Here is a 25,102-nt window from a genome sequence, read left to right on the forward strand (position 1 = left end):
AATATGTTGGTGATGTATATCTCCGCTCAAGGGAAACTACATTTTTGGATTAGTTATCGTCAGAGGACCGCAGTGCCCCAACTCCCAAGGCTCTAGCACAGTGATGGAGAACCTTTTAGAGACTGAGGGGGATATTTATCAGGACCTTATTGCTAGCTTTTGCGATTATTTTTCACAATCCGCCACCTTCACGCCAGTGGGGCGTGAAGGGGGGGGCGCGGCCGGACTAGAGTGGGCCGGCGCGGGGCGTTACTGTCCCCGCGCCTGCGCACTCGCTGCTGCCGGCGACTTTTCATATGTGAAAAGTCGCCGGTTGCGTCTTTTTCTACGCCACGCCCTGCCTGGCGTAGGAAAACCGCTGCGCGACTGGCAGCCCGATACATCAAGAGGCAGAAGCCTCTTCATGTATCGGGCTGCGAATTTGCAGCGGCGGGGCTATCATACGCTGGCGCTCGTGCGCCAGCGTATGATAAATATCCCCCTGAGTGACATCTAGAGGGACAATGAGGGGATAGAGGCAATACTTTCTAATGGCAGTTTATGAAAATATATTTAGTTTAGGTGGTTAATTTGCCTGACGAGTCCTCTTTAAAGTAGGACTGGTGGTAGCTTAATTGGGTTGATAAGGTTCTGTTTCACTAAGGCTAGGGAAATGAGTCTTATAGCCATTCGTGGTTGTGATTTATTGTTGTGCCATATCCGGAAGTTGTGTGGACCACTTTAAATCACTTCCTGCGCCTCTCAGAACCAGTGCATTCTGGAAGTGTCTAAAAAGGATAATTAAGTGACCTTGCGTATCCTTTAGGGGTCCAAAACATCGGTTTCCTTCACAGTTAGTAATCATTGAAATGCAATGTTGCAATTTTAGTACTTTGGACCTGTTCATCATGTACCTAAATAATACTGTAAATGTATGGAATGCCTCTGCTGTACTGGAGTATTGATTCTGATATGTGAACATGCAGCTTTTTGTTGCTCCATACTTGTTTTAACCCCTTCATACAGAGGTGGGGGTTGTTGCATATTGCCCCACCGCAAGCACCGACCGCGGCTATTAACCCTTTCAATGCCGCCGGCTTTTAAAAGACGGCGCCGCCATCTTTATTACGATCGCCGCGCCCCCGAACGTCATCGGGGGGCAGCGATCGGTTGCCATGGTAGCCTCGGGTCTTCGTTTGACCCGAGACTATCTGGCATCTGCAGATTCGTTACAATGAGCCAGTGGCTCATTGTAATGAATGTGCTGCAAAAATGCCATATATTGCAATACAGAAGTATTGCAGTATATGGTAGGAGCGATCTGACTATCTAGGGTTAATGTACCCTAGATGGTCTAAAAAATAGTGAAAAAAAAAAATTTAAAAAAATTTAAAAAATAAAAAAAAATTATAAAATATTAAAAGTTCAAATCGCCCCCCTTTCCCTAGAACTGATATAAAACATAATAAACAGTAAAAATCACAAACATATTAGGTATCGCCGCGTCCCAAAATGCCCGATCTATCAAAATATTAAAACGGTTACGGGCGGCGGTGACCTCCGAGGCGGGAAATGGCGCCCAAATGTCCTAAATGCGACTTTTACACCTTTTTACATAACATAAAAAATGAAATAAAAAATGATCAAAATGTCGCACAGACCTCAAAATGGAAGCAATGAAAACGTCGCCTCATTTCGCAAAAGATGACCCCTCACACATCTCCGTGCGCCAAAGAATGAAATAGTTATTAGCATCAGAAGATGGCAAAAAAATTTTTTTCTTTTTTGTACACATTCGTTTAATTTTTGAAAATGTATTAAAACACAATAAAACCTATATAAATTTGGTATCACCGCGATCGCACCAAACCAAAGAATAAAGTAGGCGTGTTATTTGGAGCGAAGAGTGAAAGTCGTAAAAACAGCCCACAAGAACGTGACACGTTTTTTTTTTTTCAATTTTTCCACATTTGGAATTTTTTTTCAGCTTCGTAGTACACGGCATGTTAAAATAAATAACATTACGGGAAAGTAACATTTGTTACGCACAAAATAAGCCCTCACACAGGTCTGTACACGTAAAAATGAAAAAGTTATGGATTTTTGAAGTTGGAGAGCGAGAAATGACCCGAAAAACCCTGAGTCCTTAAGGGGTTAAAGGACACCTGTCACATGAAATAACAGCCCACAACAAAGCAACCTTCCTAAACCATCTCCTTAGCCTCTGTTTAAGCATGTGCATTATGTTTATGTGAGTGTTCTATAGCTTTTATAACTTTAGCTCCAAGCTGGAACTTGCAGTATGCAAATTAGCTACTTTGGGTCCCTCTCTTCCTGTGTCTCTTCTCCCCCACTCTCCTATTTGATCCCAGTTCTCGTGTTGCCGGCATTCAGCTAGCATCTTCCTCTATGGCTACACTTGTGCCACCCACTGTGGTTTGTGAGATGCGTCACAGGATACTCTGTAAACTAACCAGATGTCGACCTAGCCTTTGCGGCCATAGAAAGAGAAGCTAGCTGAATGCCAGCATTGTTGTCATGCATGAGAACTGGGGTCAAAGGGGAAGGTAGAGGAGGAGAGACAGGGGAGGAGAGGTGTATGCCCAGAGCGCCGCCTCATGTCTAGGCTGGACCACTGCAGCAAGAGTTCCATCAATCTGACCCATAGTAGCTAATTGCCATACTATGGGTCCCAGGTTGGAGCTAAAGTTGTAAAAGTTCTAGAACACACATGTAAACATAATGCATAAGCTTTGAAAGAGGCCGAGGGGATGGTTTAGGAAGACTGCTTTGCTGTGGATTGTTATTTCATGTGAGAGGTCTCCTTTAAAGGGAACCTACCACCACAAATCTACCTATAATGGTAGATCGGGTGGTAGGTGGATATAAGGGACGTGAGGATAGCTCTTTTTAGAGCTAATCCTCACGCCCCCGCTAACTTTTGGGAAACTTTATTGACCTAATATGTAAATTTAGTTATGCGGCTACTGGGGCGTGGAGTAGCCGGCACGAGGCTACACAGCGCGGCTACTCCACGGCCCAGTAGCCACATTACTCCTCCTACCCTGTTGCGTGCGGCGCGCAGCTCCTCGTAGCTGCACGCCCTCGTCCGTCATGATGGCGTTCTGCGCATGCGCAGAACGCCGGCTGAGCAGTCCCAGCTCCGAGGCCGGAGCTACTGCGCATGCGCAGTAGCCGGCCTGTCGGACGAGGGCGCGCAGCTACGAGGAGCTGCGCGCCGCACACAACATGGTAGGAGGAGTAATGTGGCTACTGGGGCGTGGAGTAGCCGCGCTGTGTAGCCTCGTGCCGGCTACTCCCCGCCCCAGTAGCCGCATAGCGAAATTTACATATTAGGTCAATAAAGTTTCCCAAAAGTTAGCGGGGACGTGAGGATTAGCTATCCTCACGTCCCTTACATCCACCTACCACCCGATCTACCTTTATAAGTAGATTTGTGGTGGTAGGTTCTCTTTAAGTATGATCCTGACAACTACAATGTTACAAGTTCTTGACCATGCTTCCTTGAATGAGAAATTACTAACAAGATTGTGGCTAGATTCTCCCCGGTTGACTCCTGGTGCTTCTCCCCAGTTTCTTCTAGCACTAGGATTACTCTGAGAGCTATCCCCTTGCAATTAATAAGGCATGATATTTCTGATGTATTAACTACATTTCTGTTTGTTTCAGGAGTGAAAAACTTCTGCGATGTTCCCAGTGCAAGTTTGCCAGATACTGCAATTCACTCTGCCAGGTAATTGACCACTTTCATAAAGTAGAATTGTCAAGTCCAATTTTGAGCTGAGCAGAATGATCCAGGGGGCATCAATCAGTCTTTGCTTTGTGTTGAATGTTAACTTCAGGGTAACACCCCACAGAACACTCCATGCTAATTAGCATAAATAAAAAATATACATTTTAGAAGGAAGGAGGCCATGGATAACAAATATAAGAAGATTCCCACAGTCACAGTGCCTGGATCTGTGAGTAAGTGTCCTGGTTTATCTTGATGGATTCTGAGGGTAGATTATCTTTAACAATCTACTTTTAGTAGCAGTTTAGAAAATACAGTGTTGTCTTATTCATGTTAATTGGACAAAACATGTTTTAAGTATCACAGACTAAATGCCTAACTAGTAGTAGTTTGGACAATGGATCATTGATTGTTGACAGAGTGTATTCACACATTGGAGTTCAAAGTGCACCTCAAATTCTTGGAATAGAAATGCATTTAGTTTTGATGTGTTTGAAGGTGCAGTTTCTTAATTTAACAAGTAAAAGAAATGAATTCAACAGGTGAATCACATTTACAGTATTGAATACTGTAGCTTTAACTTATACACTGCAACAAAATCTGCATCACAAATGAAGGCAGTTCTTTATTCATCAATATTACTACTTTAATTTACAAGGATTTTAATTTATTACTTATTCACCTTTTGATTTTCTTCTATAAATTCATTCCTTATTTGGATTATTTCAGCATGCAATGTCACCCATATGCTAATAACATTTAAAGGCCATCTACCAGCAGGATGAAGAATTGTAAACTAAGCACACTGACATACTGGTGTCTGCCCCCTCTTAGCTTCTTATGCAAATGGGCCTGAGGGGCTCAGGTTCGATAATGGGCCTGAGGGGCTCAGGTTGCATAATTTTTAAAACCTTAAAGAAGAGCCGATCCTGTCAGAGGGGGAAAATACCGGTATTTCAGTGTGCTTAGTTTACAGTCCTTGATCCTGGTGGTAGATCCACATGTCTAACATTACTCCTACTCCACCTAACATGATGACAGACAACGACTAGACTAATATATTACCCCCCTTCTTCCAGAAACGAGAGAAGGGGGGGGGAAACTTTTTTGTTTTTAGCATTTTGTAACCATTAATTAGACTCCCCCTAAACGTTTATCAGGTCCAAAATGTCTCCAGAAATCAGCGCTTGGTGAAAGCACCTACTGATCAACTTTTGAGGAACAAAAGTTGCCTGCCACTGTAATATAATTTTACTTATTTTTAGCCACACCCCTAGCAATAACTATTGATTTACCCACACAATGTAATGCATCATTAGTGTCCCTTCACAATACAATACCCCCCTTTTTGACCCCATGCAGTATAATGTCCCTCTTATTTAAAGAACAAATTATAATGGTATAATGCCCCATTCTGAACCCACAGTGTATAACGCTCCCTTTTTGTCTTCTACATTGTATAATAAAACCCTTTGTGGTCTCTAGATTTTATCCGGCTTCCACAGGTACAATACTATCCCTACATAGCGCTGTTCTTTTTGCTTCAAAACTTCTTCTTTGTTGTTTTGGTCAGGTGTGTCTAGAAATCTAACAAGAAAATATAAATATGTTTTCTTAACCTACCTTAAATTTATTTGACCCACCAGTATTTAACAGTCTTGTGGTTACACATTTGGCCTAAGCTACAAGATCACATGTCCACCAATTATTTGTATTTATGAACTATTATTACAAATTGAGTTTTGCTATATCACACAGTAATGTTTTCTGTATTAGTGCCCCTGGGGTGTAGTATGAACATATTGAAATTCCATTATGAAGCAATGTGAGAGTTAATAAATAACATAAGTAGAATTGAATGAAATGTTGGCAAATTCAAGAATTCTACAACAGCACTTTTAATGCACTTATAAATCCGCACAGGGTTACCGACGGATCACTTAAGCTCTATAATCTATTTGCCATTTTACTCCAGACTTCTACAGAATGCCATCTGCTTTCTGCAAAGACATGAATTATGGGGAGAAGTAAGACAATATTAAAGTGTACAAAAATGTCAAACACTGTAAAACAGGATAGAAAGTTTGGTGTTTATAGAATAAAAATGTAATAAAATGTATAGAAAAGAAATTTGTAACTACATCTACTTTTATTCCATAAAGCAAGCAATTGATGTGTTCTGTTAGCAGCTATACCAAGAAACTTCTAGTCAGGTTTACATTAGCTGCCCGCATCTCTGATTCAGGGAAACAATGTGCCCAACACTGGATAACATAAGGATTGTCTGACTGTTTTGGTGGGTCAATGGGGGACTTTGGCAGACATTCCTTTTCCGCCACTTTCCAATCTGGATGCCACCTTCTACAAACATGGGCACGGATGGGTGTGAATGCCATGGCCTGCCATGTTTACTATAGTTTCAGCCAGTGCAGACTACAGATGAATTCAGGTCAGACCCGGCAGAGATTTCATTCCTGCAGCCGAACGCACCTCTGGGCGGCTAGAGTCTCTTCGTCTCTTCGACTGGTACTAGTCAGGAAAGCATCAAAAACCGTCTAAGGCCCCATGCACACAGCCATATTGGTGGCCATGATCTGGCTGCACCAAGAAATGTGGCACAAAGTTTTATGTGTGACTATATTGGTCCTAATAACGTCTGTACATGTGATTCTTCTATTATTATACCTTGCTGTATCTTCTCTCCCTGCGTAGTGTATATTGCAACTCCAGCTGTTATGTACTTGTTTTATGTGAAGATGTATATGTCCTTGTGTGGGAAAGGGGTAAGAGGGTGGAAATTTAGTTTGTTTTTTTAAATTTTTTCTGTTTGTTTTAAATTTGAATAAAAGTGATCCGATTTTTTAAAAAAATGAGGCACAAGGCATTTTAGAGCTTTTTTTCTAGTCAGTGAGAGCAGAATTTTTCTGCAACTGGATTAATAAATTCTTCCCATTCTGTTTGACCTTCTTGGCAAATACATCCTCAAATACATGTACTATAGGTGTCAAGTGAACCTGGTCCTTGGATGCTTGACAAAGGATTTGAGCTTAAAACGCATCGCAAAGGTGCTTCTCCTTTCCCTCCTGATGTACCCCTGCTATTTTTAATGATTTTTGAATAAAAACTATTTTTTATCTAAGAAGAGGATGCAGGAAATTTTATTTTTTTATTGACATATACTGCCAGACAGGTAGGATGGAAAGATGCAGCAAGCTACTTCCTACTTTCCATTTTGCTAACTCCGGCTAAGTGATGTATGCATTCAAATCAGCAAGCATCCAGAAGGCATATGCGCGGTAGGATCATCGGACCAGTGCATATGTAGATACCAATTCAGAAAATCCTCCAGCACTCCCCTTCTTGCAAAATGTATATCTTTATTGGAGCATTAAAAACCACTTGCATGAAGAACAAGGCTGACACGTTTCGAGCTAACTGCTCTTAGTCATAATCATGAACTCTATGTGGGACTGATGCATGTGTATTGCATCTCCCCTGGGCTTCCGCTCAGCAGATACATCGCTCCGCAGTTGGGAGGTCCCCAGTGATGTCACTTTTCATTTTAGGACAGTGACCTCACTGGGGAAACACTCCAAACAGCAGCAGCAGCCAATCACTTTTGATGAACCCTCCATCTCCTAAGTGGCAGGAGGATGCACTGCGCACTGGGCATTCATTGGGATACGACTGTGCCCTCAATCACAAGGACACTTCGGGGATCCAACATAAAAATCAAAGATAAACGATCAAATTAAACTGTATTATGAGATTACAAAAATCTGTTCTAGATACAGGATAATTATTTTGTATTTTTAACAGGCATTAGATGTTGTGCCTACAATAGCATTCTTTCCCTAGATTTCTCAGACTTTTTTAATGTAAATTGTACAGCATTCTAAAAGTTCTTGGTGTACATGAATCAGTCAATACAATTCTTAAAATATGCAAGTTGTCTTATTTATTTACACTGTGAAACAGGGATGCTGATTTTGTTACTCATAGCATCCAATCACAGTGCAGTATTTAAACTTCTAATGCAGTTCAAGAAATTCAATTGGTTGTTAAGTGCAAAAAGATAACTTTTTAACATCTTGTTTTGAGAGATGGGCCTCATTTTCTTTACAAGGACAAATCAATATAATGGATTTTCCATCCATACAACTCTGCTTCACACTATCAATCTTATATTAGACTTTAGCAGGAGTAGCTACAGTAGTTCATTTATGTCTTTATCAATGGTGATATCCTGATATTCTTATTGTGTACTGCATAGGTTTTATCACTGGACTTAAGGAAATGGAATGATATAATCTTAAGTATTTGTATTTTTCAGCTTGGATAGTCGGCTCATACACAGGATGTGGAAAACACAGGGTGTGTGTGAATCCATAGAAATACATATAACTGTTTTTAATTCTAAAAACAATGGCTAACACACATTCATTTACTTCACCTGCCATATATATACAATTGGGTGTTATTAAAAAAAAATTTCTTGTGTGGTTTGTAAGAGCTAGCTCTGTCTGATATTTTCTCTAAATTTCTTTACTCCTCAGGAAATGTATAGTGTATTGCTTAATATTATAAGATCCGCTCTGATGGGATAACAGTTTGTTACATTTTTATACAATTGTAGCACATGCAGAATTGCAGCCTTAATTCTGTCTTCAATTTGGAAGACAAGAAAATCCCTCACAAAGCCGTCTACTTCAGTTTTGATTCACATTTTATCCCTCCATTTAGTCCCCGTGTGAATGAATTTGTCAATTATCTTAGATGTTCTTTGGCTTTGAAACCAAAAACCTTGTTTATCATTCTCATCCCTGGCTTGAACTAATTGACTTAAAGATAAACTAATTATCATCGCTGGATGACAACTATTCACACAATTTATATTTATTTCCACTCATGTACTTTGTAAATTCATCCACGTTTTCTACTCTTGATCACTATTATCAAAATTAAGAGACATTTTACAATTAAGGAATTAGTACAAAATACAGTAAAGTTGGTTTGGTTATGGAAAAAAATTGTGGACAACGTTATCACATATTACATTGCATATCTAATATGTATTTTTATATACAGGCAGTCCTTGACTGAAGGACACCCGACTTACAGACAACCCCTAGTTACAGACAGCCCTCTCTGCCCACTGTGACCTCTGGTGACCTCTCTAGATGCTATTACTTTAGCCCCAGGCCGCCATGAACAGCTGTAAGGTGTCTGTAATTAAGCTTTAATGATAATCCTTGTTCCCATGACAGTCACAGGGACAAATTTTTTTTACACCAGTTCCGGCTTACATACAAATTCAACTTAAGTACAAACCTAAAGAACATCATTTGTACTTGACTGCCTGAATACAAATATAGTGTCGGAAACAATCCAAGTATGCTCCTCAAAGTAGACTCTATTGAAGAAGTGCAGTTCACACAAAAGTTGTAATAATGAAAACTAAAGACAGGTATCTCTGAGCAAATCTTTGTTTTTTTATTGCTTCTAAACCATGTAGCCATGTTGTACAACACTGTCTAATACTAGAATCCAGAAACCTTCCCTGTTCCAAAGACAGCGTTTCTTATCTCCACCTTTTAGTGGAAAAGACAATACCAGAACATTTTAATCCCAAAGTCTCCCCATGATTAATAGTACAGAAATGGTATGTGGCAGTAGATACATTTTTCTTATTAGCATTTGTCATGTCATTTATGTGTTCAGCAATGTGTTATTTTAATTCTCGTGCTGTGCATCCAATATAGGATAAATTAGATTGTAGACTCAATTTTATATACTACATTGCATGAATCACAATTGATTAAAGGAAAAACTCCACCATCAATTGTAGATGTTATACTTTTGATTCATTTGCATAGTGACATACTGTGCATCGTGATTGGCCACATTTAAAAAACCCCATAAGATCTAACAAAGTATTCCTTCTTGGATATTGTTTGATAGCGCTAGGTCAGTGATGGCGAACCTTTCAGAGACCGAGTGCCCAAACTACAACCAAAATCCACTTATTTACCATGAAGTGCCAACATGGCATTTCTAGCAGTATCTTATTGCTACCTGTTCTTCCACATCATTCAATTGTATTGGCTCTCCTAAGGCCACCAATAGAGTTGAAAGAAGGTGGGCAAATAAGTTCAGACCACCATTGTAGCTTCTCTCCAGGAAGAATGGATGGTCCAGCAGAAGGACCTCCAAAGACAATGCAGTTCTGTCAACACCTTCTCACTTTTCCCGCAGTTTTAAACAGCCAATGAATTGTCGCTTTAAAATAGCGCTGAGAGCAGCATCCCTTAAAGGGGTATTCTCGTCTGGGCATTCACATCCAGATTAATTAATCTACCATATATAAACATTTCTTCAATTAGATGTTATTAAAAAAAATGTTCCTGTGTGAAGATAATTTCTCATAAGTGTAGTAATATGGTCCCTTAGAAACAAGACTGTGTCCCTAGATACGACCACGTCTGCTGGAGGGATTGAACAAATAAACAAAAAGTTTTTGTACATGAAATGTCCGGGAGCTACTGCGTGTTCCGCAGCCATCCTGTAGTAATGATTGCTGAAGCCAGGTGGTCAGGCAGTACTGAATAGCGCATGTCTGGCCACTGCTCCTGTAGTGTGACGTGGTCGTAACCGAGGAAGCTATCTCGTTTCTAAGGGACAACATAGCTACGTTAATGAGAAATTTTCTTCACACAGGAACATTTTTTTTAATAACATCCAATTGAAGAAATGTTTATATATGGCAGATTAATGAAACTGAATGTGAATGCCCAGATGAGAATACCCCTTTAAGTTGCTTAGGACTGCAGAAAGATTTGGTGGATTTTGTCCTGTTTGGTGAAATTGGGGGGATGGCCTGAGTGCCCACAGAAATGGCTATGAGTGCCACCTCTGGCACCCGTGCCATAGGTTCGCCATCACTGCGCTAGGTGAAAATAGTGAGCCTAATGTGGGTTTTTTTTTTTTTTTTTTTTGTGGAAAAGGTCCAACCCGACGCAAGCATACTTTTTAATTTTTCAGATTTGGAAGAGATTTCTGAATAATAACGATCTCTAGCGTCACTTATTTAGGAAATTTGCAGGCAGTCAAACAAGCAGAAATATTGTTTTTTTCTTGTTGGTATTTCTTGTTTTTTATGGTATGGTTTGGATGGCAGGTAATGCCATGGAGAATGGCATTCCCTGCTGTAGGTTTTCTATACGTTTTGGTGGACACATAATCATTGGTTAATGTTAGATCTAAAAAGTCAACCATGAGAGGATCCCATTTCTAGGTAAAGAATAAACCCTAGCGATATTGAATCGTTATATACATGCATCCCTTATAAATTGGCTTTGAAAGCAATATCATACCATCTAGACAGACACTCGTCCTATTCTGAAGACCTGAAATATTATTTACTGATGGTAGTCCAGTATCTTCTGCGCTCCAATTTCTTCACATCTAATGACAAGTTCTACATGCAACTAGGGGAGCAGCGATGGAGGCAAAATTTTCAACGTCACTAGCTAACCTCTACGTTGCATAGTGTGAGGAAAGTTATGTCTTCTGATCAGACAATCCGTTTTCAAAAGATATAGCACGGTATGGTCGATGTATGGACGACATACTGATTGTATGGTTGTCCGATAGCGAACAGATTGCTGATGTCAAAACATTCCCCGGATCACTTATCTACCTGGCTTGCAGCTTCTCTCTGCTCAGGATGTGGTGCTGGCAGGAAGTGAATCAGTGAGTGTCTGTGAGCTTCGTGCTGTACTACAGTTGGGCGGGGTACAGGCTCAGAGCAGAGTGAGACAGAAACTCAAGTCAGAATTTACAGGGTCGTGAGACAGAACCCTTAGTCAGAATTTACAGGGTCGTGAGACAGAACCCTTAGTCAGAATTTACAGGGTCGTGAGACAAAACCCTTAGTCAGAATTTACAGGGTCGTGAGACAGAACCCTTAGTCAGAATTTACAGGGTCGTGAGACAGAACCCTTAGTCAGAATTTACAGGGTCGTGAGACAGAACCCTTAGTCAGAATTTACAGGGTCGTGAGACAGAACCCTTAGTCAGAATTTACAGGGTCGCGAGACAGAACCCTTAGTCAGAATTTACAGGGTCGCGAGACAGAACCCTTAGTCAGAATTTACAGGGTCGCGAGACAGAACCCTTAGTCAGAATTTACAGGGTCGCGAGACAGAACCCTTAGTCAGAATTTACAGGGTCGCGAGACAGAACCCTTAGTCAGAATTTACAGGGTCGCGAGACAGAACCCTTAGTCAGAATTTACAGGGTCGCGAGACAGAACCCTTAGTCAGAATTTACAGGGTCGTGAGACAGAACCCTTAGTCAGAATTTACAGGGTCGTGAGACAGAACCCTTAGTCAGAATTTACAGGGTCGTGAGACAGAACCCTTAGTCAGAATTTACAGGGTCATGTCTAGGGGCAGCTGAAATTGTGCACACCAGGAGTGATAGAGACCGGTTGAACTTATATTTGTGAACTATTGTATTTTTGTTAATAACAGTGAATTAGAGTGTGTTATTTTGCTATCCTGAGTACATATAAAAAACTTGTCTTCTTGGGAATACCCCTTTAAGCTACCATCATAAGCAATTTAATAAAATTGATTATTCAGGAAACATATAAACTTTTTTGGCAATAACAGGCAGTTTTATTTATAAATCAAGGTGTCTCACCGAACACACTAGCGAAACTTAGAGTAACTGTCATTTCAGATGATTTTTGATATTGTGTGGGGGAGTGTTGTGAACACTTTTCTAATATACTTTATTAATAAATGTTGCTTAGATAGTAAAGAAAAAGGCTGCAATGTGTAGTTAAAATGTAACTTCTAAGTTGCTATGGCAAATCTGTCTACAGGATTGAAGACTGAATATTAAAGAGTAACTGTAAAGGTTTTTTTTCCACAAATCAATAGCTCTTGGTATGTAAAATAACTTTGCCTATTATCTTTGTTACCTATATGCAGTAGTTTCTTTGCTATAGACCTCAGATTACCTAATTGCTGCAATAGCTGCTTCCTCTCCAGCTCTGGAATCTGTATGTTGTTTACACTTTGTTTCTTGGTCGGTTCCATGAGAGATAGGATCTGCTGCTGTCCAAAAAAAGTAGAGTTTGATCGGCACTCGGAAATTGCTTAAAACTTGAGGCTTTATTTCATATCCATTAAAAATGCGTGTACATTTGCAGGTAGCAGACGACCTACGCGTTTCGAACGTAGATATTCAGTTCTTATTCATGGTCTAAAACATTGCTGTATGTGCTCAAACTTAAAAAGGCAGGTAACAGGTGTCTTGAGGCTGTGTAATTGGCGCAAGCGCAGAGTGTCCTAAGCTTCGACTACTGCAGCGCTTTAGACCAAGTATCGCAGCTGACATATTACATGGACAATATTGATTTATCTTAAGGCCAACAAAGAATTCTTATATACATACAATATACATCAGAACATGGGCTCTCTAATATAGATACATTGTATCCGATCTATGATTAAGTCCTTTGGGCATGCGTGTTTCCATCTGTAATATCCACAGCATCTCCCTGTTTCGTAGCTTTTGTGTTTTGTCCCCTCCCCTTTTAGGGGCGGTAACCCTTTCTATTCCGGTGACTTTTAGACTTGAAAAATCTCCCAAGTGTTTTTGTAGAAAATGCTTAGATAATGTGGATATGTTCTTGTCTGTCTGTTTAGTACCGTCAGAAATATGCTCCGCAATTCTTTTCTTCATTGATCGGATTGTGCTGCCCACGTATTGCACTCTGCATATTGTGCATTCTGCCAAATATATTACAAATTTTGTATTGCAATTGAGAAAGGATTTTATGGACCAGGATTTATTGGTGTGAAGACTGGAGAATGTATTAGTATTGTACATATATCGGCAAATGTTGCATCTATTGCCTCCGCATTTGTAGGAGCCTTTGGTACTAAGCCAAGTATTTTGAGCCCCACTACTGTGGGAGGTATACAGGGAAGGAGAGACTATATTACCAATAGTACGTGCTCTGCGTGACACGAAACGACATCCCTGACTCAACACCTGTCTCATGTGTGGATCTGTTGTTAACATGGGTATATATTTCTTAATAATTGTGACAATTTGATTGTATTGAGAACTATAAGAGGTGGAGAACACTGGTTGGGATGTATTGGTATTATTGCCACGGTTTTTATTAGCTATATTGGACAGCAGGGATTGTCGGGTTCTATTATTAGCTATATGTTTAGCCCTGTTTAGGGTAGAATCCCGATACCCTCGGTGTCTCAATCTATTGGTAATGACCTGACATTCTCTGTGAAAGGATGCATCCTCGCTACAGCTCCTTCTAGCCCGTATGTATTCACCTACTGGCAGATTTTTAATAATATGCTGTGGGTGACAACTGGATGCCTGTAGGACCGTGTTGCCACTGGTGGGTTTGCGGAACATTTCTGTATCAATGCAGTGTTTATTAAGGTTCCCCTTTAACATGATGTCCAAGTATGGTATTTTGTTTTTGTCCATTTCATATGTGAATGACAAATTACATTGGTTATTGTTGATATATTGAATAAAGTCAGTGACGCTCTGCTCTCCTCCACACCATATGAGCAGAGCGTCATCGATATATCTACCATACCAATATATAGATGTTCTGTATGGATTTGTCATGGTGTATAGATATTCACGTTCCCACCATGCCACATAAATATTTGCCAGAGATGGCGAAAAGCATGACCCCATAGGACAGCCTTGGGTTTGTACATAAAATGTATCATTGAATGAGAAAAAATTATTGCTGAGCAGAATATGCGTGACTGCCAGGATATATTGTTGGACATCATATGTATAATCAGTGTATAGTTTCATGTGTTGCTCTAAAGCTAATAAAGCTTTGTCATGAGGTATATTGGTATATAACGATACGATGTCACATGTAATCCAGATATACCCTTCTTTCCATTGTAAATTGCTCATGGTTTGGAGAACTTGTTTAGTATCTTGCAGGTATCCCGGTAACATTTTTACCATGGGTTGTAAATAAGTCAAGCCACATACTAAGGCGCTCTAAAAGGGATCCTATCCCCGATATTATGGGACGGAGGGGGATGTTGCTTAGATAGTAAAGAAAAAGGCTGCAATGTGTAGTTAAAATGTAACTTCTAAGTTGCTATGGCAAATCTGTCTACAGGATTGAAGACTGAATATTAAAGAGTAACTGTAAAGGTTTTTTTTCCACAAATCAATAGCTCTTGGTATGTAAAATAACTTTGCCTATTATCTTTGTTACCTATATGCAGTAGTTTCTTTGCTATAGACCTCAGATTACCTAATTGCTGCAATAGCTGCTTCCTCTCCAGCTCTGGAATCTGTATGTTGTTTACACTTTGTTTCTTGGTCGGTTCCATGAGAGATAGGATCTGCTGCTCCCTGCTCACAGAGGAGGAGGTCATAGATCAGTGAATGTACCAGAGCTTGTAGTATGCAGAACAGTGAATGCAGATGCCACCTGCACAGAATAGTGAGGTACAAGATCTTCCCTATTCCTGATCAGTCCCTCCATCCCAGTCTGTGATTCTATAGAAGTTTCTCTGTCTGTCTCTGTTCTTCTTGCTGCTCCCTTCCCCCACATTGTCATTGGCAATATCAGCTCTGTGCAGATAAGCTGTTAACCCTTACTGCTCACACAACACAGGCTATAGACTGCATGTAACTGGGTTACTCATTATTTATTTCACTTATTCCATGTGATGGAAATTGCCAGGCTGTCACAATATATATCCTGTATGTGTATTGTACACATTCCCTGCTCCTCCATGTGATGGAAGCTGCCAGGCTGGTCACCACATACATCCTGTATGTACTGTGCATGTCCCCTGCTCATCCATGTGATGGAAGCTGCCAGGCTGTCACCATATATATCCTGTATGTACTGTGCATGTCCCCTGCTCCTCCATGTGATGGGAGCTACAGGCTTGTCACCATATACATCCAGTATGTGTACTGTGCATGTCCCCTGCTCCTCCATGTGATGGAAGCTGCCAGGCTGTCACCATATACATCCAGTATGTGTACTGTGCAGTGCTCAGTTGATTTACTTGTGGGAACCTAAATGGATTTAATGCTAAATTACAAGGCATCATGGGATTTGTGGGCAAGCTAGCTGGCCTCAGCCTGAGGGCATAGACTGACAGATATTAGTCTCTGCCCACTTCACCTCTGGTAAGAAAGATTTTGTTCAAACACTTTCGGAACAGAAAATGCCATAACTTTGGAAAGAAAAGGACAAGTAGGACAAAGTAGACACCGTTCTGTTTGTTTTCAAATGGGGAATCACATATAATAATTTGGTAAAATCACTATAGCTTTACAGTTACGCCATAAGAAAAAATTTCAAATGGCAGTTGCACTTTAACCTAAGCATCCTATTACCTTGTAAATAAAAAAGTGGCAGATCAAAAGTCTTCATACATATTTATTTTGGTACTAATTGGCTCTCAGAATTGAGATCAGAATGTTTCTTTGATTTGCCGAACAGTTAGGATTCAAAGCTCTCATTAATAGTCTGCAAATATAGCGCCTGGGGAAAGACTACAGTGTAATGCATTGCTTGGAAGTCATTTAATATCACTAGCATTTACAATCATAATGTAAGCAAAACATAAAACACTACAATTAGTTTATCCACTTGTCGATTGCATATTACAGTAACTGTTAATTAATAAGCAACACAAACAGCGAGGCAGAACATCTATTAAGTTGTTTTAATTTTGGTTCAGAAATTAATGGATTTATTTAAACATTAGACATTGAAAAACTGCATATTGATCTTTTATGTAAGAAGTCACATATCAGGGCACACAAACTTTGTAATGCCCAAACCAAAGGCCAGTTCCATTTGTAGGGGATTTATCGAGATTTCTTTTTTTAAAAGATTTTTAAGGGTTCTTTTTTTGTTACTTTTGTTGTTCCTGAGCCTTTTTGGTGTAAAAGTCTCAAAGTAGTCACATGGAGGGTTTTTGAGACTTTTCAGTGCTAAAAAGTCTCACAGGAGTACATACACATTTTCATTCATCTGGCCTAAACATAGAACTACTGCAAGTGCAACACCGTGCAAAGCTAGATTCATCACTTGAGACTTTTGCAAATAGTCTCATAGTCCCTCTAGTCCCCTGCTGGTCTATGTGCTGAGACTATTTATATATTTTGAGACTTTTTTGGGGACTTTTTGAAAAAAAAAAATCCCTGACAAAAAATAAACCATAAGATCATTTTATTAAAGGGTCAAAGCCACTTTAATGACTGATGGTCAGTGGAGCTCCAAAAATAAACATACACCTGTCCCAAGGAGCTGGTCTAATAGTAAATAACACCCATAAACTATACGCTCTTGAGAGCAGAGCCCTCATTCCTATTGTTTCATATTACTTTTATTACTCTGTAATGTCTTATTTTATTTGTAGATGTTCCCCATGTTCTGTTAGGTGCTATTGAATTGATGGCGCTATATATATATAATATATGATTATTATCTATTATTACTAAGATGCTATTACAAAATACAAAATGATTATTATCTATTATTGCAAAGATGCTATTACAAAATACCAATACAAACACTTGTATGCTGGAGAGGAGGAGGAGGTGGCGCCTCCTCCCTCCATACAAAACAGCGGCGCAGCGGCTCTATCTTTTTGGGATGTGCGGCCCGGATCGGTGCCACACATGTGCCGCTATTGCCCTCTAAGGGGATGTACATGCGGCCGCAAATTTGGGCCGCATGTACATCCCCGCAGATGGATGTTCCACTTCTTGATAAAGGGAGATATGGTTTAAAAGTTGTGTCCTTTTGATAGCAGCAAACACCTGGGCTTTATGGAGAGGGTTCAGCCCGTGAGCCTTCTCCATACATCTTTTAATGGTCTGAAGTGACGTACAGGGCGGAAAACCCTAAAAAGAGGCTACAAAAAGAGTTGGATCATAAAAGGGCATCCACGGGTGTTCTTTGTCAAAAACAAACTTCCTTTATTTCATGAAAGACATCTTAAAACATGAGGAGTCTGGTTTACGTGTTTCAACACAATCGCGTCTTAATCATAACCAGAAAAAAAGTGGCTGGGATAGGGATTTTTAGATACCTTCTAAGTCTTAGTAAATCTCTTCATTGTGTTATGGAGATCTACACCTAACTAAAATTGATATAAACTGCTGTATAGGCACATGGCCAGCCATAGAATGGAAGGAGGTGCCATCCAGAGCAGATTTGCATTGTCAAATTTTACAGGATATAATTTTTTTTATGTGGACATGTAGGGGATTATTTTTTGCCGCATGTGATGCACTTTTCTGGCACATAACTTTGAACATCTATAGCTAATTGATAATATTTTTATGAACTCTTTTTTTTTTTGGTGGAGAAAATGAAAATCATCAATTTCTGTTAAAAATAGTTTTTTTTTTTTTTTTTGGCTGTTCACCATACCATAAAAGTAATATATTACTTTTATTCTGTGGGTCGCCAAGATTACGAAAATACCCCATCTATATAGATTTATTTTTTTGCCAATTTTACAAAATAAAAATTTGCAGAAAATGTTGTTAATTTTAGCATCACCGTCTTTTCAAATGCATAACTTTTTAATTTTTGACTACCAAATCTGGTTAAGGGCTTATTTTTTCCAAAAAGCATTGTTCTTTTTAGTGGTCTCATTTTGGAGTGAGCAAAATTTTTAAAGGGTATTGTTCGGAACATTTTTTTTTTTTTTAAACAGGGTTCACCATGTGGGTCCTGTAATGATTTTGTTTTATTGTACAGATTGTTATAGACACAGCAATTCCAAATGTGTGTGTGTGGGTGGGGGGGTTGTGTATTTGTGGTTTTTATACTTTATTAAGTGTTTGTATGGGAATGTGTTATATTAGTGGCTTATATTTTATTTATTTTAATGTTTTAAACTTATTGTTTTAACTTTTTTTACTTTATACAAACTTATACCTGCGTTGTTCTGATCGCTGGTTCAAATCCAATACACTGCTCTACAATGCAAATACTAAGGGGTCTGACTGCCGGAGACATCGGGCAGCCATGGGGCACTTGACAGACCTCAGGGCTGCCTAGAAGAGGAATGGATCCCACCAGTAAGTGGCATGGGGAATCTGATCCCTTCAGGGAAGACCCTTACATGCCATGGTCATGCTTGACCGCGGCCTGTAAAGGGTTAAAACTCACGATCAGAGCCGGCTCTGATTGTGGGTGTTAGTGCACGGTATCATTCATTCGTGAGCTGGTGAAAGAACCTAGATTTGATATAACGTGCTTATGGAATGCTACTGCACAGAGCACCTTAGCTCACAGATACAGTCTCGCACTTATTCCGTATGCTTATCACAACTGTCACCACCTGTTAATTATGGCTACGGGAAACCTACACCAGGGCCACAAGCATACACACAGATACACACTTCACTAGTTATCAGACACAGACAACTTATTTTTATACAGGAGGGTTTTTTTTTTTTTCTCAGTTTTGTGTGTTAGAGATTTTTGTCCAGGGCTTCAACAACCCTCTCTAAGTTGGAAGGTGATCGCCAAATTAATAGGTCTTTGTTCCCAGCACTAGGATATATAGCACAGAAAGACGTCCAAGTGCACAGTCGTGTATATAGAAAACACAAAGGGGCTTATTTACTAAGGGTCCGCGGATCGCATTTTCTTCAGACTTCCTTACGTTTTCGGGATTTGCGCCACTGGGACAGGTATTTAGCAGGGGATTGTGTCGCACATGATCGGATTTTGGCATAGCTGCGCCAGCTTCCATGTGACAGAAATCGGGGGCGGGCCGTCAGACGATTTGACTGATTTGGACTGAGCTTGGGATTTAACATTCAAATTGTATTGCAAGATCAAGCACTTACATGCAACGGGAAGAAGAAGGTGAACACCGGTGGACCTGAGCGGGGAAGCGACACATGCAGGATATTGGGCGCACAATCTTAGTGAATTGCGCCACAGTGCATCCTGGTCGGACAATGGACTTCGGGTGAACGCCGTTGGCCGGGTAAATAAATGTGCCCCAATATGATTTGAAGGGGGCGTGAAAAGGTAATAAAATACTCTCCTTAGGCTACTTTTAATGTTGATAAACTCTATGCATTGTTTCTCTAAGAAGTGCTGTTCTCAAGAGAACACAGGGGCACATTTACTTGCCCGGCCAACTGAGTTCATCCGAAGTGCATTGTCTGACCAGAATGCACTGTGCCACGATTCACTAAGATTGTGCACCCGATATCCTGTGTCGCTTCCCCGCTGAGGTCTGCTGGAGTTCACCTTCTTTATCCGATCGCGTGCAACACAATCCCCTGCTAAATGGCTATAACTGCCACGCAATCCCCGATGTCGGGAAGTCCGACGGAAATACGATACGCGGACCCTTCGTAAATAAGCCCCATAGTGTTTTACGCAAAATGTATACACATATTACACCTTGCTAAATTCTCCAAGGGGTGTCTTTCCAAAATGGTGTAACATGTTGGGGTTTTCCTCTGTTTTGGTACCACTAGGGCTCTTTAAATGCATCCTGACACATTCAAAGTATTTCAGCCATATTTGTCCTCCAAAAATTGAACAGCGCTGGCTGTATCCTTTCCAAGCGCCCCCTGTGCCTGTACAGTGACAAAATGGGTATTGGCATACTCAGGAGGAATTGCACCAAACATTTTGAGATGCAATTTCCTTTTTAACCCCTTGTGAAGGTGCAAATTTTAGTGGTTTTTTTTTAAAAAAAATTACATTTCCGTAATTTCACTGTTATTTATTTTTCAACCTCAGGAAATTCTGAAAGGGTTAACAAATTTCCATAGGTTGTTTTAAATATTTTGAGGGGTGCAGTTTCTAAACTGGTGCTATTTGTGGGGGGAGTTCTATAATATAGGCCTTAAAAAATCACTTGTCACTTTTAAGGATTTAAAAATCAGAAAAATCGCACCTAAAGTTATAAGCCTCCTAACATCCTAAAAAACAAAGTGATGTTTCAAAAATGATGCCAAGTTAAAGCAAACATATGGAAAATGTTAGTTATCAAGTTATTTTGGTGATATGACTAACTTGACATGACTTAAATAAATACTAAACATATTGCCCAAATTTCTCCGCTAACATGAAGTACAATGTGTCACAAAAAATCTCAAACTCACCCGGATATATTAAAGTGTTCTAAAGTTATAACCACATAAAGTGTCATGTCAGGAAGTTGCAAAATGGCCCAGTAGTTAAGTGGTTAAAATGTGGGGGAGATTTATCACAAGTGTCTGAGAGGAGAACTTTTCTAGTTGCTCATGGGGCCTATCCAGAGGATGGGGCCTAACTTGCTGATCGATAGGGGAGACCCCCATAGATCACGAGAACGAGGTGTCTGATAGGGTCCCAGGTACCTAAGCCAGACTCCTTGTTGCTCTTGGAGAGTAATGCAGCAGACAGCCGCGCATGACTGTTCTGCTCTATTCATCTCTATGGAGCTGACAGAGATCGACGAGCGGAACACTCTGCAATTTCCGTCGGTTCCATTGAAATGTATGGAGCAGAACTCAGAGCTCCTTCACAACTCAGAGCTTCTACAGAAATGATCAAGGCTTTGGTTAGTATCAGAATTCATTATAGAAGGTTTCACAGTAATGATAGATGGAAACTTGAAGATTTTTTGTTTAATGTTTTACTGTCTTTTTTTGGTTAGAAAAAAGCTTGGAAAGACCACAAAAGAGAGTGCTTGTGTCTGAAGAGCATCTTTCCAAACGTGCCTACTGACTCTGTCAGACTTGTCGCTAGAATCATCTTTAAACTGGTAAGGAACTTTCTATATATCTATTTTTGAATATGAACATATGTAATGTGTGTGAAAATATTGGAAGTTTTCAGCAGACAGTGAAGACGAGCAAGTCAAAGTGATTAATCTGCAGCTCAAACACATCTGCACTTACATAGACTTACATACTACTGCTTACAGTACTCTTCATCATCATCTCTAAAATCCTTGGGTCAGTTGGCTTGGTAGATTATTACACAATTTTTCATCACACAAGTGCCATATTTTCAATCAGACTCCAGAATGATGAAGGGGAAGTTATTTTCTGCAGTCAAATGCAGGACCATATATCTGTTCAAAACAATTCTATATTTCCTGGCACACATATTTTTTCCAGTCCAAATTCCTTGTAGTGAATTTATTTTCCAAAGTTTCCTCATTCACATTATAGCCATGTTTTTGAGTAAACATAGTGCAGTTAGCATGAAGTGCTCACTGCTCAAGTGCCAAGGAAGAGGGTAAGACGGTGTAACTTCTTGTAAAACCAGATCACAGAGGGGATCGCCTAGGATTGCCCCACAGGCTCCTTAGAATAATTTTAAAGGTTGATTTTAGAAGGCAGGAGGCCTTATAATATAAGAAGATTGCCACAGTCACATTTCCTGGATCTATGAGTCAGTTTTCATTTTTAAAGGTGGGGAGTAAAAAAATTGCTAAAGATATCCCTGGATACAAGGTAAAATTATTAAATTGAATATATTGAAATCTGAAGTGAACAATTTTTAGCTAAAAGAAGGTTGTCTTGGGGGCAGCAGTAGTACAGTTTATAAACAGCATCTTCCCTGCCATGTGCCCTACACCCCCACCCCCCCCTGTGCTGTCTCTAGCACTAATATCTCTGTCTTGTGCAACCTAGTCATAAAGAAAAGAGAGAAAAAACAAAAAAATGTAGAAAAATGCATCCCACATCAAAAACGATTACGATGCATGTGTGCCACATTTTACTTAAGTATTCTGCAACAAACCCACATGGCCCGTGCCTGTGCTGAGGCGGCCCTTACATGGTGCATTCGAATTTTGTTTTGTAGTGCATTGCAAATGCAATAGGCAGAATGCGTCATGTGAATACAGCCTAATGCTTCTTGCACACATGACACACAGTTAATTAGCAAATAACTATCCCGTGGACCTTTGTTTCTGTATTGTGTGCCATTAGTGTGTGAGCTTCGGTCTCGCACTGATGACAACTGGAAAAAAAAATGGCCCTGAAATACAAACAGGAATTGGACTAGTAATCTTCATTCTGTCCATTTTCATGTACAGTATTTATTTTTAGAGGGCCTTACTGTATATAGTTGGAAATTGATGCATTGTGACTTTCATCTTTTGGTTAAAGTTTTTGTTTTGCTGTATTCTTTTATATTTAAATACGGTAATTGAAGTAATATGTGAAGTTGTAAATGCACAACACGTGCGCTCATTTTTCTCATTTTACTTGTCAGCTTGAAGAACCAAACTGTACTTCAGGAGAACTATATTCAATAAATGATCTTCAGTCACGTGAGTTTTCCTGAATTTCTTACTTTTTAAATATTTAAAGTAAACCTGTCATAATAAAATTGTAGTATATTTCTACAGGAAGAATGTATAGAGAAGGTATGCAGATTGTATGTAGTGTTCTATGTGGATGTTGACTGTTATAGAGCAGGAGTTGCTGAGTTGATTTAACATATTGTCCTTTCTGCACAAATAGAAAATGATAAGCTAGGTAGGTTGTACACAGTGTCCTTTCTATGTCTAATATGATATTGAGAAGAAGTTGTTTGGCAAATTTTGCATGTTATAGGACAGGGAGCATCTTTGTAGCCCGCAAACAGCACAAGGGGCATGATCTCTTGTTTGTGGCCTGTCTGTCATATTCGCACGCTGATGGAAATGGGAAAATACTACCTGGGATGCCAGGAATTGGCACTGCTACTCTTTTGTGTCTTGCACAGTCGGTTCTTGAATGGGACTGTGGAATCCATTGCTGTGGGCATGAACCCATAGGTTGAAATCTGAATGTTCTCTAGCCACTGAAAAAAACAGCTGTATAGATATTTATGAATTTTGGGGCTGTATATAAATTAAATATATATAGGAGCTAAGCCTAGGAGAGTGCCCTATTCTAGAGACCAGTGGAGAGAGGCATCTGCTAATTTAATAATTTGGCAAAACTAGTGTGTGTATGTGTTGCCACGTGAATGGGACATGATTTAAAGGAAATCTACCATCAAAATGCGGCATGATAAACCAGGGACACATACTCATAGATCCAGACACCATGACTCTGGTTATCTTCTTATATTTATTATCCATATTCTAAAATCAACTTGTATAATTATGCTAATGAGTCAGAAGGGCTCCTTAGCCCAGAAGGTGTTACCACAGCCCCTCCTTGTTGCAGTTTCGCAGGTTGTTATAGTGTGCCTATACAGTGTTTCTATACTGCAGTGAGGTTACAGCACCCAGAAGGAGGGGGGAAGTACTGATGGAGCATGGAGTTGGGTGAACTGTGCAACAGCCTGTGACGCCAAAGCACAGAGGGTTTCTGATAATTCCCTCAGATCCCTTCTGGTTCATTAACTTAATTTTAAAAGTTGATTTCAGAAGTAATGAGGTCATGGATAATAAATATAAAAATATTACCACAGTCACTGTGTCTGGCTCTGAGTAATGTATCCTTAGTTTATCATGGTTGATTTTGATGCTAGATTTCCTTTGGTAGGGTCCATGATGCCAAAAAAAAAATAATTATTGCAAATAGTATGTTGTAAAATACCTAGTTACTTGACATGTGCCATTTTTGCTAATCTGTCACTACTGAAAACTCATGGGGGAAAGATTATATACAAGCTGTTGTGAAATATTCTTGTGGGGGCATTTATATGCCATAAATAAATGATTTATTCTACTAAAATTAACTTGACTTTATGTTCTATGTTCCTCCCACTCATTGGCCTACATATTACTTTCTTCCACCTTATCCATCCCCAGATTTCAAAGAACTCAATGAAGACATGAAAGAAGGCCTGGGGCACCTCGCTGCAACATTAGAACAATACCTGAAGAAAGAAATCCCAGACTCTTCCAAGCTCCCGCCTGGATTCCAGACACTTGAGTATTTTTGCAAAGTAAGTGCCAAGTTCATATTCACAAGAATGGCAAATTATATGTGATATTGTGTTGTTGAAAGTTGTTGAAGGTGTGTTTTCTCTGGTACAATACACATGTGCTTTCAACGCTAAAACAGTAGCTGAGTCTTCATCAACGTATTCAATGGTTGTGCCAGTGATTTGTTGTAGGAAATAGGCTTTTAAGAATGGTTAAATCACAATTTTTCTATGTGCGACTCTTCTAGTCAGATAAAAATAAAATTGTTGGCATTTTTTAATAGAAAATACCCCTCGAGTATCTTTTATAAATTCTGGGGGATTTGGCCCAGTAGAGACCGTGGCAGCGGAGATTTGTGCAGTTCAAGACAGTGACGCCAAAATATAGTCCAAAACAAGTCTTGCCTGCA

At 39.8% G+C, this 25,102-nt stretch overlaps 1 protein-coding gene across 8 annotated transcripts in view; it reads left to right on the plus strand.

Annotated features, from left to right (window-relative positions):
• Nucleotides 1-25,102, plus strand: part of SMYD3 (SET and MYND domain containing 3) — a 400,119-nt gene that overhangs the window by 52,447 nt on the left and 322,570 nt on the right. For all 8 annotated transcript variants that reach the window (XR_011854116.1, XR_011854117.1, XR_011854118.1 and 5 more), the window contains exons 2-5: nucleotides 3,670-3,733; nucleotides 21,472-21,579; nucleotides 23,043-23,100; nucleotides 24,577-24,713. Coding sequence is in view for 4 of the 8 variants with exons in the window: in XM_072141192.1 (XP_071997293.1) it covers nucleotides 3,670-3,733; nucleotides 21,472-21,579; nucleotides 23,043-23,100; nucleotides 24,577-24,713 (367 nt within the window). In the remaining 4 variants the exon portion in view is untranslated. The remainder of the gene's footprint in view (nucleotides 1-3,669; nucleotides 3,734-21,471; nucleotides 21,580-23,042; nucleotides 23,101-24,576; nucleotides 24,714-25,102) is intronic.

Source organism: Engystomops pustulosus, chromosome 3 (assembly GCF_040894005.1).
Source record: "Engystomops pustulosus chromosome 3, aEngPut4.maternal, whole genome shotgun sequence".
NCBI classification, from domain to species: domain Eukaryota; kingdom Metazoa; phylum Chordata; class Amphibia; order Anura; family Leptodactylidae; genus Engystomops; species Engystomops pustulosus.